This window comes from Anoplolepis gracilipes, chromosome 3 (assembly GCF_047496725.1).
Source record: "Anoplolepis gracilipes chromosome 3, ASM4749672v1, whole genome shotgun sequence".
Lineage (NCBI taxonomy): Eukaryota > Metazoa > Arthropoda > Insecta > Hymenoptera > Formicidae > Anoplolepis > Anoplolepis gracilipes.
In genome coordinates, this window is record NC_132972.1 from 17539964 (window position 1) to 17553650 (window position 13687).

The 13687-nt window shown below is 30.4% G+C and overlaps 3 protein-coding genes and 1 pseudogene across 5 annotated transcripts in view; 3 read left to right on the forward strand and 1 right to left on the reverse strand.

Annotated features, from left to right (window-relative positions):
• LOC140663477 (uncharacterized) overlaps positions 1-573 on the reverse strand; it is a 48707-nt gene extending 48134 nt beyond the window's left edge. Inside the window, exon 1 of one of the 2 annotated variants that reach the window (XM_072887677.1) lies at positions 555-573. The gene's annotated coding sequence lies outside the window, so the exon portion shown is untranslated. Of the gene's footprint in view, position 1; positions 21-554 lie in introns of those variants that run through there. The other variant, XM_072887676.1, reaches the window with a different exon arrangement.
• A 2472-nt stretch (positions 574-3045) lies between these two features.
• Positions 3046-10117, forward strand: LOC140663628 (uncharacterized; annotated as a pseudogene).
• LOC140663805 (uncharacterized) lies at positions 7919-8789 on the forward strand. 2 transcript variants are annotated; one of them, XM_072888284.1, is made up of 3 exons: positions 7919-8183; positions 8247-8563; positions 8682-8789. In XM_072888284.1, the coding sequence occupies exons 1-3, from the start codon at positions 7955-7957 to the stop codon at positions 8703-8705; spliced, it is 570 nt and encodes a 189-aa protein (XP_072744385.1). In that variant the 5' UTR covers positions 7919-7954; the 3' UTR covers positions 8706-8789. The 2 variants fall into 2 exon arrangements, 1 of the variants encoding a protein (XP_072744385.1); XR_012046335.1 differs by having other exon boundaries at positions 8349-8763.
• A 3-nt stretch (positions 10118-10120) lies between the features above and the next one.
• On the forward strand, positions 10121-12475 carry LOC140663806 (uncharacterized). Its single transcript, XM_072888285.1, has 10 exons — positions 10121-10213; positions 10287-10470; positions 10566-10628; positions 10726-10811; positions 11028-11132; positions 11206-11274; positions 11371-11445; positions 11855-12014; positions 12106-12267; positions 12362-12475. The coding sequence occupies exons 6-9, from the start codon at positions 11260-11262 to the stop codon at positions 12240-12242; spliced, it is 387 nt and encodes a 128-aa protein (XP_072744386.1). The 5' UTR covers positions 10121-10213; positions 10287-10470; positions 10566-10628; positions 10726-10811; positions 11028-11132; positions 11206-11259; the 3' UTR covers positions 12243-12267; positions 12362-12475.
• The last annotated feature ends 1212 nt before the right edge of the window (positions 12476-13687 follow it).

Consider the following 13687-nt stretch of genomic DNA (forward strand, 5'->3'; position numbering starts at 1 on the left):
CCAAAATTTGATTTAAAGCGTAATTTTTGTGTTATAAGCAAAAATAGTTAGCAAATCACGCGTCGAGTATAGAAGGCAGGCAGGGCAGCGCGGCGCACCGCAAATGCGTGCGCAGCTGACCGTCCAACGGGTGATTACCATAGAGATATTATATATAGAGTACGGGAGTGCTATGCTAGTCCGTGAGTGGATGCGATAGCGAAATAGAAGGAGAACGCTGCATATGGGCCCCTGCTGTCCTTGTCTATCGCGCATACGCAAGCTGATACAAGTGCCCCTCTCCTTTGGTCACAGAATAACAAGAGTAACATTTTTATAACGCGTATGCGCGATAGACAAGGACAGTAGAGGCCCATATGCAGCGTTCTCTTTCTATTTCGCTATCGCGTTCTCGGCCCCCTCCCGTGCTCTAATATGTCTATGGTGATTACCGCCGCATGAGTCGCTAATTATTTTATCTTATAGCATAAAATTCTGCTTTAAATAAAATTTTGGTAAAGAAGAAAATGTCTTATAATTACGTCAGGAATAAGTGTTTCTTAAAATAACGTTACTTTAATGACCAAAAGTTGTTCCGGATCGCCGGCCGTCGAACGCTGCGATCAGCTGATTGCTACACGCGATGTGTGTATGTCTGAGTGTGTGCGTAAAAGAAAGGGACAGAGTGAGTGAGAGAAAGAGAGAGAGAATTAACCGTCTTCGCGACGGCGACGCTCCTTCGATTGTCATCGACATTGTCGTCGATGACTTCAGACCGATCGATATATTGATTTTTGGGCTCAGCTGAGAGACACATCGCGTGTAGCAATCAGCTGATCGCAGCGTCCGACGTTATTTTAAGGAACACTTATTCCTGACGTAATTATAAAACATTTTCTTCTTTATACCAAAATTTTATTAATAGCATAATTTTATGTTATAAGATAAAATAGTTAGCGACTCATGCGGCGGTAATCACTCGTCGGACGGTCAGCTGCGCCCGCGTCCACGATGCGCCGCGCCGCTCCTGCCTGCCTTCTGTACTCGACGTGTGATTTGCTAACTATTTTTGCTTATAACTCAAAAACTACGCTTCAAATCAAATTTTGGTAAAGGAAAAATTGTCTTAAAACTATGTCAGGAATACGTCATTTTACGGACGGAAGATTGTTCTGGGACACCCTGTATAATGAAAAACTGTTTATATTTAATTTTTAGTAATTAAATAAAATCCTTAATTAAATTTAATCCTTCCCAGACAGCACATAATACTAAATGATGGCGAAAAGATATCTATTTTAAGTTGTCTTTTTCGGCAAAATAAAAAGATGTCTAAAAAGACATCTTTTCATTTTGCCGAAAAAGACAACTTAAAATAGATGACGAAAGGATATTTTTTTAAAGTTCTCTTTTCGACAAAGCGAGAAAGATGTCTAAAAGACATCTTTCTCGCTTTGTCGAAAAGACAACATAAAAAAATAATCTTTTCGTCATCTTTCTTTTATTATCTATTCGGCAAAGCAAAAAAACAGTTTTAGCCAATTAAAACATATGATTTTAGGTTATTATTATATCTCATATATATATATATATCATATATATATATTATAATATTTTATTCGATATGTTGCTCCAAAAAGTGAAAAATAAATATGTCATATCGTGCGTGTTTGGAATACTTTGAAGTTCGTACAGTCTTCGCCAGTTGCGATCGTTGCAAAAGCTATAGAAATAGGACTTTAGGACTGGTCTCTTAGTACCAGCGATCTATGAAGAAAGCGTGTTCCAGAGCGATACATCAGCGAATATAATCAAAAATAATCTTCTTTTTTTTAAAATAGAATTCTATAAAATATTGAATAACAATAAGTAAGTATATAAATATAATTTGATACACGTTTATCATAATATTTTTTGTCTCATTTGTTCATAAATAATATATACATTCTAAAATTTTAGGTTATTTTGTCTTAGTCTCTATATTGAATTACAAAATTAGCATAAATATAATTTGATACCTTATTTTTTATAATATTTTTTATTACATTAGCTAATTTTTCATAAAATTAATACATTCTAAATTTGAGAGATCATATTGTCTTAGAAAAGCTTTTAAATAAATGTCATATGTGAAATGATATCTGAACATATGTTAAATTATCTATATGTATAAATATATGAAAATCAGAGAATTCTCATGAAATTTTATTGAGATTCTAGAAATTAAAAAAATTTTTTTTTTATTTTATTTTTATAAAGAATTGGCTTATTAAACAATTGTGTGATAAATTGAGTTATGAACTATTTGTTAACAATATATTACAAATTTATTAATATCTATTTTTATTTATATATAAAATGCTAAAAGTAAAAAGATTCTGTGAATTAGTACGTATTTTGTATCATAATTATTACTAACAACAAGTATGAAAATATTTATGTAACACTTTTTATTTGTAAAATTTATTTATAACATGCAAATTAAACTGTTAGTCTGTTTTGCTGTATAATATATGGTTATTTATTTTATGGTGTATATTATATACAATATTTATATTCATGCTCATATGTGTAAAAAATATTATTTAAGTTTTATAAAATTTACATGAAGATTATTTTATAGAAACTGATTTATTTATAATAGTGCTGAAGAACATTATTATAAGCAGAAAATGCCAAAAGTGAAAAAATTTCGTGAATTATCACATAGGCAAAGAAATCGTCAATTAAAACAGATTTCTAAACATTTCGTTCCAAAAACATTTAACAGTTTAAATCAGGAAGCAAGCAATGCTTTACTTTCTAATGATAACATATCTCAATCTGTTCTTCACAATAATAAGTATAAAAATAATAATTTTTCTGAAAGTATAGTTAGCAAAGCAGCATTAGATCAATCAAATATGGCACATATTTCTATACTTCCTAATTTTTCTGAAAGAGCGCATTTATTGTACAATGACAAGCAAATTTCACTTCGTGAAAAATTAATTTTGTGGACAGACGAACATAAAATCGAACAAAAGAGTTTAACATCTTTACTTAAGATACTAAGAAGTGAAGATTATGATCTGCCTAAAGATAGTAGAACATTGGTGAATACTCCTCGTTCTACAATACTTTATCTTAGATCAGGCGGACACTATTATCACTATGGTCTAAAAAACGGTATAATTGATCATTTAAAACAATTAAAAATCAGGAATAATATTATTTACATTAATATGAATATTGATGGTCTTCCTGTTTCTAAAAGCTCCAAAAGTTAGTTATGGCCCATTTTAATTCAAATAGTTTCTGAAGATTCCATACCTTTTCTTGTCGGTGCATACCACGGATATAATAAACCAACTACATTTAACAATTTTTTGCAACACTTTGTCAAAAAATATAAACGATTAAGTATATTTGGTTTTACATATGAAAATAATTTGTATTATGTTAAAATTAGGGCGATCATATGTGATAATCCTGCGCGATCATTTGTAACTTGCACAAAAGGTCATAATGGTTATTTTGGATGCAGTAAATGTTTTGTAGGAATTATGAAAATCATCAAATGCTTTTTCGTGATCAAAATTGTCCTTTGCGAACAAATGAATCGTTCAATCTTCGAAAAAATCCAGAACATCATACTGGTATATCTCTTTTTGAAAAAATTTCGTTACTGTTATGTGTGTTAACACCTTTCAAACGTGGCACGTAAAACGCATGCGCCAACGAATGATAAAGAGAATGTGAGTAGGCTGCGTCGTTTTAACTCGAGAAAAGAAAGAAAGGCGAATATACGACTTAGCATTACAAGCCGATGTATTTTATACAATATTAAAAATATCGAGTATAGTAATAACAGTCTCACTAGGAACTTCATTACTTCCTATCCCGATACATAACAAGTATTGGCGACGAGGATGGGATCTCGCCTGTAAGACGAGTGGAAGTTAAGTTAACCTCGAATTTCTTTGGGAAGCAAGCACGAAAGTCGGTAGTTACAAGTCGCATTTTTTTTGCCTGGAATAATTATATTATCATGGCTGTTACGAAGGAATTGATACCTAGTACATTTGCGATCAAACCTTTCGACCCGACAATTACGACGTGGTCAAGGTGGCTATTACGACTGGAAGGTGCTTTTAAAATTTTTGCAATTAAATATGAGGCACGAGTACCCTATCTATTACATTACGTTGGGGTGGCATCGTTTCATGTTGTGTGTGATCGGCTTTCGCCACAAAGTCCTTCTGAGGTTACTTACAAAGAAGTTACAGAATGCTTGAAGGAATTCTACGACCCGGCCCCCTTAGAAATATCAGAAAATTATAAATTCTACCAACGCAAACAAAAGGAAACAGAATCAGTTCAAGAATTTTTGGCGGCCCTACAAAAGCTAAGTGTACATTGCAACTTTAAGGACTACTGGAGGACAGCTTTAAGGAACCAATTTGTCTTCGGCTTATCCAATAAGAGAGCACAAGCACGTCTCTTAGAGATACCGAAATCGACTTTAGAGAAGGCAACGCAGGTAGCTACTACGATGGAAGTGTCTGAAAAAGGTACACAGCAACTACAGAGTGAAGCAGCTGAAGTGAGCGCCTTGCAGACTATTAAACAAAAATCTCACCGTCCAGAAAACGTAGATAAGTCTAAACAAATAGTTAACAAAAAAAAAATACAAATACACGTAAGTCCGGTAATAAAATAAATTTTAATAAGGTTAAAAAAACTACAAATACTAGCGTAAATTCGATTACATGTTATAGGTGCGGTCAGAATCATTTAGCATCTAAATGTGTTAGATAGGAATGTCAAGTGCAACGCTTGTGGAAAGAGCAGACATCTTAAAAAGGTTTGCTTCCAACGAAATCGAGAGACAAATGTATTGGAAGATATTTTACAATTAGAGCATACCAAGTTCCGGAATAAAATAATAACAACTCTTCAAGTCAACGGAAAACCTGTTAAATTTGAAATTGACAGTGGGGCTGCTGTAACGGTAATGTCCGAAGAACACGCAAGTAAACTTTTTCCGAATTCGTCCATGCGGCTTACAAGATTAAAATTAGTTTCTTATTGTCAACAAAAGGTCCAATTATTAGGTTATATAGTTGTGACAGTACGATGCCGTAACAGAAAGTACACTCTAAACCTGTATATTACAAATTGTAAAAGAAATGCCCTGTTAGGTCGTGAGTGGATTTTTCAATTACAAGAGAAAAGTAGAGTCAAAAATTTCTTAAGTAATGTAGAATCTATACATACGGTCGAAATATCACATCGAAATAGATTGAATTCACTGTTGCAAAAGTATCAATCGATTATGACTCCTTCGATTTCTAAGATCACAACGTTACAAGCAAAATTAACCCTTAAAGATAATTTCAAGCCAATTTTTTGTAAGGCACGTCCAGTACCTTTTAGACTTCGTCCTTTAATAGAAAAAGAATTAAAAAGGCTAGAAGCAGGAGGAATCTTAGAAAATGTCGATTCATCAGAGTGGGCTACACCCACAGTACCAGTAATAAAGAAAAACGGCCAAATTCGTTTATGCGGGGATTTTAGTGTTACACTAAACCCACAACTTATCGTGGATATAATCATCCGCTTCCAACAGCGGAGCTTTTTGCTAAGATGGCCGGTGGTACAATTTTTTCAAAAATCGATTTATTACAAGCTTAGATGCAAATGGAGGTATGTCCGGAGAATAAACATCTCCTTACTTTGAACACATAAAAGACTTTATCGACCTACACGTTTAATGTACGGAATTGCTTCAGCACCGGCTATCTGGCAAAGAATGATCGAAGGGATTCTAGGAGATCTTCTTGGAGTCGCAGTTTTCCTCGACGATATACAAATCACGGGAATAGATGCAAATGATCACTTGCAAAAATTAGAAGAAGTTTTCAAACGACTTCAGAAATACAATATTAGAATAAACTTAGATAAAAGTGAATTTTTTATGAAACGAATAAACTATTGTGGTTACATTATTGACAGTAATGGATTACATAAAACTCCAGCCAAAGTAGAAGCAATTAATAAAATACGAAGACCGGGAAATGTAACTGAAGTACGTAGTTTTCTCGGTATGATAAATTATTACGGCAAATTTATTAAAAACTTAAGTAATATATTACATCCCTTGAATAATTACTGCGTAAAAACGTTAAGTTTCATTGGACAAAAGAATGTGAAAAAAGTTTCATTGCAGCAAAAAAAGCGTTCACGAACAAAAATTTTCTAGTACATTTTGACCCAAAATTACCTTTAATATTAGCCACGGACGCAAGTACCTACAGGGTGGGAGCCGTACTATCTCATTTATATCCAGACGGCACGGAAAGAGTCATTCAATATGCTTCACAAACTCTTACTAATACGCAAAGATCATATTCACAAATTGATAAAGAAGTATACACCGAAAAAATTGTATTCTCTATTTTAGAAGAATTCTTTCTAAAGCTTTCCTCCAATAAAATATTCTAAAAAATTCAGAATATTCCCCTCTAATGATCTTTTCTTAAGAATAGTATATGAAATAAAGAAAATATTCTTAAATTGTATCATATAAACTATTTGCGCTTACACCACTAGAGGACATAACGGTATATTTTTCCCGTAGATAGAAAAACTTCTCGCAAGATATAAGAACCCCAACCTAAGAGAGCTCAGTATTGGGGCTCTTAGCCCTGAAGATGCAAACTCTAACGTTTACGAAACGTCATTGCGTGCATTACGCTGTTTAATCACGCGGCATCCATCCGGAAGTCCCCAGTTTAGACAATTCTAATGACCTCAAGACTAGAAGTGTATATATATTCTTACATATTAAGAATATCTAATACTTTTCTATTTTTTAGAGGATTTCTATCTTTAGGTAAGAAAATCCTCTTGGCGCTTATTTTAAAGGAAGATATTCTAAAAATAAGTGGTATATTCTTAAAATGAGAATATGATTTTTTCGGTGTATGCCATTATTTTTGGCATTAAAAAATTCTTTCAATTTTTACACGGAGGGCATTTTACGTTAATCACAGATCATCGCCCACTAATGCAAATATTCTCACCAAAGAAAGCATTACCAACATTCAGCGCTATGCGCATGCAACATTATGCGTTGTTCCTACAAGGTTTCAATTATACTATTAAGTATCGAAAATCAGAAAACCATACGAATGCAGACTGTTTATCGCATCTCCCTACTAATGAAACAAGTACAAATGAAGAAATAGAAGATTTTTTCCAATTAAAAATAATCGACGACCTTTCAATTACAATTACAAAATTAACAGCAGCTATGATGAAAGATGAAGAACTAAATAGAGTAGTAAAAACTTTAAAAACAGGGAGAGATTGTACAAAGCAAACAAACTTCAAACTTGAAATAGGAGAGCTTACATTACAGAATAATATAATCCTAAGAGGTCATCGAGTAGTGATTCGCAAATCATTACGTTTCAAAATATTACAAGAATTACATATTGGACATTTTGGCGTTATCAAAATGAAAAGTTTAGCTAGAAATTACATATGGTGGCCTGGAATTGATAAAGATATAGAAAACTTAGCGAAAAATTGCAAAGATTGCAATGCTTTTCGAAATAATCCAGTTAAAGCAGAGCCACACTGTTGGGAATTAATGACCAGCCCTTTTAATCGTGTACATGCAGATTTCGCAGGACCTTTCTTAGGACATTTTTTTTTATTCTAGTAGACTCTTATACTAAATGGCCAGAAGTACATATAGTAAAAGATATTACAGCAAAAACTACAATAGAAATATGCAGGAAAATTTTTGCAACTTCCGGAATACCTAAAACTTTTGTTTCAGACAATGGTAGAACATTCACTTCAATTGAATTCACTACATTTCTTAAAGCAAACGGCATTACACAAAAAATTTACGGCACCGTACAATCCAGCTACTGGTCTAGCAGAAAGATTTGTACAGACTCTCAAAAATGCATTACACCGTATGCGATGCGATAAAACAAATGTACACACCGCTTTACAACAAATGTTAATACAGTACAGAAACATGTCTCACTCAACAACTGGAAAATCACCAGCGGAACTGTTATTTACAAGAAGATTACGCACACGCTTGAATTTTTTACACCCAGAAATTAAGAAAAATTACGAAACTAATGAAGCGAATATTACATTCAAGGAAGGAGAAAGAATTAGTGCTCGAGACTATCTAGGTAAGTGGGTTTTCGGAAGAATTTTTAAACGTATAAGTAAACTACATTATGATATTAAACTAGACGATGGACGAATTTGGAAAAGACATGTCAATCAAATGCGTCATATTGGTGATAAAACACCGGCTAAATTGAAGAATACTACCACAAACGATTCTTTAATAGATACAGCTCCAATAGAGGAAATAGCAAAAGACAACGCCACAAATGCAAATCATCGTGCGGAAGCAGCTGAAATCCAACCGCCTCCACAAGCGTTGCCCTTACAACCGGAAAATGATATTTTCGGAAACGTAGCAGATCCAATTGAGATTGAACCGCAAAGATCTCCAAGACCACAAAGGCCGCGGAAATTACCTATTAGATTTAAGGATTTCGAAGTAAATACTAAAAAGTAGAAAAGAGTTACTTTTTTTTTATGTTGTTTGTTCAGTATGTTCTTTTCTTGTGTACAATTCTTTTACTTTCGTGATACATACTATAAGTTTATTATTTTAGCGGAGAGGGTGTTATGTGTGTTAACACCTTTCAAATGTGGCGCGTAAAACGCATGCGCGAACGAATGATAGAGAGAGTGTGAGTAGGCTGCGTCGTTTTGACTCGAGAAAAGAAAGAAAGGCGAATGTACGACTCAGCATTACAAGCCGATGTATTTTATACAATATTAAAAATATCGAGTGTAGTAATAACAGTCACACACAACAGGAACTTCATTACTTCCTATCCCGATACATAACAAGTATCAATGATAACTACTTTTCCACTTGATTATATGCATTTGATATGCCTCGGTCAAATGAAAAAAATGTTTATTTTGCAGTTAAGAAGGTCTACTCGTATTAAATGTCGATTATTCAGTCGCAAATAAAAAAGTTAATTTCAGATATGCATGATTTAAAAAAATACGTTTGTTCTGAATTTGCCAGAGTCCCAACTACGGTTGAAGAATTAGATAGATGGAAAGCTACTGAGTTTCGAATTTTTCTATTGTATCTTGGTCCTATTCTGTTATATAAATATTTTCTAAACGATTATTTAAAACATTTTACTATCTTTCACTGTGCCATTAGAATATTATGTGATCTTCAAGATTATTTAAAAAATAATCATTATGCAAAAGAACTTTTACTTTATTTTGTTCAACATTACGAAATTTTATATGGTAAAGAAAATATGATTTATACAGTACATAATTTAATACACTTAAGCGATGATGCTAAACAATTAGGACCGTTGGACAGTTTCAGTACTTTTCCTTTCGAGAATTATTTGCACAGTTTAAAAAAATTATTAAGAAAATATGAGAGACCTTTATCACAAATACATCGTAGAATAATTGAAAAGAAAACAGCCAACAAGTATAAGCAGAATAAAAATACAATAAAGTATCCAATATTAATCTCTCAAAACAAAAGAGAAATACCATTTGAATGTTCTGAATCCTTTGAATCATTAAAATTTCGCTATTTTAAATTATCTTGTTCTTCACAGGCAGATTGCTTTTGCTTTTTAAAAAATAATAAAGTTTTTAAGGTACATTATATAGGTTTGCAAAATAAAAATCCTGTTATAATTGGTCAAGAATTTAAGAATTATTCCAATCTTGAATTTTATCCATGCAATTCACAATATATGAATGTTTTTGTAGTCAATAAAAACGATTTAACTGAGTTAAAATGTTTTTCTGCGAACGAAATAGTAAGAAAAGCTGTACTGCTTCCATACAAAATAGATAAATTTTGTATTTTTCCACTTCTGCATTCAGATTTAATATCAGGTATACAAATTGATTATATTATGAAATTCTTAATTTTTTATATATCTAATATAACTGCTTTTCATATAGATGTTTTATGTTGCGATTACTGATGACTGGTGTTCAGTTGTACCAGCATCATGGATTAACATTAACAAACAATTATGTGTGTGACCGTCACATGGTATTAATGTGTCCAAAGCGATAAAAAAGGCATTACCTTCAGAAGCTTCATGGGAAATTGTCGCATATAAATATATCTTAGGACCATTTCGTAAGAATAATATAATATAATTTAATAATTTTTTAACAATTACATATTTATATTTTCTACTTATTTTTTCCAGATTCATATGAAGAAGCTAAAAATAAAGAAAAAGATGCGGAATTTGTGTCATCAGATGATGCAAAAATTAAAGCGCTTCAAGATAAAAAAAAATACTCTTCCTTTAAAAAGAACAAAAAAACCTAAAATTTACGATAATTATGAAACAGATGTGATTGATACAGAATCGAATAATTTAGTTCTTAGTATGTTTTTTGTATTAAAATTAAATTATATATTTTCAAATCATTTCTTATTTGTTTTTAAGTTAATATTAATAATTATACTATATTTTTTATAGGTGAAAAATTGGATGACACTCTTTTGGAAAAAAGATTAAATAATAAGCAAACATTAAAACGAAGTAAATAATTTCTTAATTTTTAACTAAAGCTATATTATAGCTATATAATACACTTTTAGTTATTTTAAATATAATTGTATATTGTTTATGTTTGCAGAGATTGTTAAACAAATTATTCCAAATCCCCATCTAATTATAAAATCAGTAAAAATTTGGATGTAGAATGCAGGAACAAAGAGAAAGGTACATTCTTTTTATAAGATTAATAAACTATATGACTTACTAAATATGTATATAATACACAATATACTGCATGTATATATTTGTATATTCAAATATTTTATATACAAATTTATATATTTACGTGTAATTACATATGAATTTTTTCTCACTATTAAATTATATATCGAAAGATATATAATTTAATAATTATCTTTTTTATAATTTTGTTTTTTTTAGATATACTTAAGTGTTCATTTTCTCCATCTTATAATATGAATGAATCTTTGGGTTATAATTTATTTACCTCATAAAGAAAAAAAAATATGGCTGTGATAAAACATAGTATGTATACATTATTACAAATTTTATATTTTATATTATATTTGTTTTTAATATTTTTTTTTTGGTTTTTTAGTTGATTATAATCCTGCATACATTTCTCATTTTAATATCAAGAAAGGAGTACAATATGAATCTCATGCAGGTAATTCAAGAAAGTTTTTACATATATTATTTCTCTTTAATTTTTATCATCAATTTACATCTCTAATTTTTAACAATTATGATTTTTTCATAATAGGAAAGAGTGATTCTGTGTTACAAGAATATGAAAAAGCAGAACATATTATGGATGTTATTAATAAAGAAAATAAAGGTCAATATTTTGTAGCCTTTCTTATTTTTAATTGTTTTTTTTTTTAATATAATTTTTAATTTTTTTGTTTTAGAAGAAAATATACAAGAAGATTATTCAAAAATGATGAATAAAATATTGAATACAACCATGGTCATAAATGAAAAATTAGATACATTGATGACTATGAATCGAAAATTAGATTTACTTTTGGCTTTTCATGATGAGCAAATTCTGTCATTCAGCAAATTGTTTTTTAGATTTGTTACCTACTTTTCCTATAAATTCACTAGAAGATTTTAAAAAATTTTGCAAAGATGTAAATAAAAATAAAGAAATACGAAAACAATTTGTAAGTTTAAAATTAATTTTATTGAAAAAAGGATAAAACACATTTATTTTAAAATAAATGTTGTATTTCATATTATAGCAAAAAAAGATTCGTAATATTGAAGGAAAATCTGCAGAAAATCATCTAGTAAACTGTTTGGTTATGACTACTACAAATGGACTTGCTAAACAATTGACGTGGGAGGGTCAACGGCAGACAGAAGGCATTAAAAATACTCCATTTTCGAATATTATCTTAGGTAATATTATATAAGTTGGTAAAATTTAATTAATATAAAAAAATAATTTGTATAAAGATTAATTGTCTTATATAATAAAAATTCTTTTTAGGAATTATTTCTAACACATATAATTCCTCAAGTTATTATATTATAAAAAATAAATTTTGCGAATGGTTGAGAAGAGCAGGAGATAGATACAGATATGAATTAAAAAAGTTTGAAAACAGCATGAATATAATTAATTGACTTTTATAATTGGATTCTGTTGAAGGTATTAGACAAGCTATATATTACAAAGATAGAATTGTTTATTGCAAATTTTGTAACAAACATGTGATTTTCATAAATTTTGATTATTTTTATAGGTTGCAAACTATCAGCGAAAGTGTGATACTAAAAATCGAGTGATACACATTATTTTATTTTCATTTATTAATATAATCTTTATTTATTTTATAAAGATATAAAAATATAAATATTTTATTTTATGCGGATTTTATATGCAATAATAATAATATATTTAAAGAAATAGAAAAGAAATTTAATATTATAAACAATATACCCACACGGAACTTAACATCCAATGGACGTCCATATAACCTCCATAACTCCATACGACATCTATGTCCATGGTGGATATTGACTAGATATCTAATAGAAATCCATATTACCTCCATAGTAAATGTCATCTATAAATCCATCATGGATGTCTACTGGATATCTGTTATGGATATATGATAGATTTTTACATACATATATCTTTCTACTTACAAAAAAAATCATCTTTTGATAGATGTCTAAAAGATGTCTTCTAAAAGTCATAATTAATTTTTGTTGACGAAAAGATGTTTTTTTGATCATCTTTTCGACAAGATAAAAAAGATCTATTTTATAATATACGTGTTCCTTTGTTTGCCGCTATGTGGCGTGCTCTGAACTATAACTCGTATTCAAGTTTTCATAACATATATAACATGTAATATATAAAGACTACAAAGAATAACAGGTACTACTAAATATAAAAGGTAAAGTATATTTTCTTTATCAATTTAATTTCTGGTATAAACCCAATAAGAGATATAAAATATGAAATATAACCTATAAGAATAACCTATAATTAAGACGTCAAAAAAAACATTAGAAATGACTAAAAAGATGTCTAAAAGAAGCTATAAAGACGACTGAAAGGTATTTACAATAGTCATCTTTTAGTCAACATATGGATAAACTTATAAGCGACTAAATTCGGGTCATAAGACAGCTTTAAGTCAACTTTCCGTTGACTAAACGCTTCGACTAAAAAATGTCTGACATAAATATGCCCAATTTTAGTAATACTTTTAGTCGACTTTGTACTGTCTGGGTACCTTTATGTGCACTTAGTGCGCACTAATGTATCCAATCACACATTGTTGGGATAGAATTTTATTATTACGTAATTATCCTAAGGATATCCTTAGGATAATTATCTATTATATAAGAATATTTTAAGGATATCCATTTTTGAATTTCGTACAGATATCTAATGAGCGGACATTTTGGCATCCTCAGTACAGTCGGACCTCTCATACGTCTCTACGACATTTCCGGTTCGGAAACCAAATCTTCTCCTTAAACCTCTGATTCTACGACAAAAATTTGAGAGTGGGGGTATAATTCCCCTTTCGCGGTCGTAGCATGAGAGCATTTTT